The sequence below is a fragment of the Metarhizium robertsii genome, assembly GCF_000187425.2.
Source record: "Metarhizium robertsii ARSEF 23 chromosome Unknown MAA_Scf_3, whole genome shotgun sequence".
Classification (NCBI taxonomy): Eukaryota; Fungi; Ascomycota; class Sordariomycetes; order Hypocreales; family Clavicipitaceae; genus Metarhizium; species Metarhizium robertsii.
The window spans coordinates 572,037-572,890 of record NW_011942171.1 but is presented as its reverse complement, the minus strand read 5'-3'; the positions used below and the strand labels follow the sequence as shown (position 1 = coordinate 572,890).

The 854-nt window shown below is 46.5% G+C and overlaps 1 protein-coding gene across 1 annotated transcript in view; it reads right to left on the bottom strand.

Moving 5' to 3' along the window:
• MAA_10902 (uncharacterized protein) overlaps positions 1 to 698 on the bottom strand; it is a gene marked incomplete at both ends in the record, with an annotated part of 1,040 nt that extends 342 nt beyond the window's left edge. The window contains one exon of the mRNA XM_011412848.1: positions 29 to 698. Coding sequence (XP_011411150.1) covers positions 29 to 698 — 670 coding nt within the window. The remainder of the gene's footprint in view (positions 1 to 28) is intronic.
• Between the last annotated feature and the right edge of the window lie 156 nt (positions 699 to 854).

Below are 854 nucleotides of genomic sequence, written 5' to 3'. Positions count from 1 at the left end.
GTAAATCCATAGACCCGTTCAGAGTTACCATAATGCTCGTATTCGTCTGTGATAGGTGCTGGTTGTAGATACTTGTTCCTCCATTTCAAGAACTCGTTCGTTGTCGTCGATGGTGCCTCGGAGAGAGAGGGTGATTCCACCGGTTTGTATTCACCCCACAGCGTCTCAATCAACTCCTTTGACGACTCAACCCACTCCGTCTTCCAGTTCTCGTGTATATAGTGCCATTTATGCGAAGGGTGGAGCACAATCGCTGCAACGTAGGCTGGCGATTCGTCAGTAAGGCGATAGTACTTATCTAATTTCGCCCAGCCCGAGTTGTACATTGGTGCCATAATCGGATCATCAGCATATGTCTCTTTTCCTGCTTCGAATTGGGCCAACACGAAGTCCATAGCCAAAAGAACATGATCGAGTGTTGCAAACGATGATTCGAGAGCTTTGGTTGTCATTTTGAGCTTCTCTAATTCCAGAGCTTTGGTTGTCATTTTGAGCTTCTCTAAAAACGTATTTATTTTCTCGAGAGTGATCCAGTCTTCTGAAGAGAGCTCGTCTCCAGCGCAATCTGCTTCTACCCATTTGTTGAAATAGCCGTCAATTGCATCTCTGAGATTCAATGCCGCTCGCAGCATGGTATACCACGAATTCCACCTTGTGTCGTTATCACGTGCAAGCCTGCGGTTATGGCTAATAGCCATAAACTTTTGGCTGCGCTGAACGCTTCGTTGAATGTAAACGACAAAGTTATGAAGCTTGCCAAGAGGGCCTTTCCGCCGCCATGCCTCAATCTGTTTTAATGTCACATTTTTCAGACCGGAATCGTCGTGCTCGAGCTTCTCGTTGTCGGTAACGAA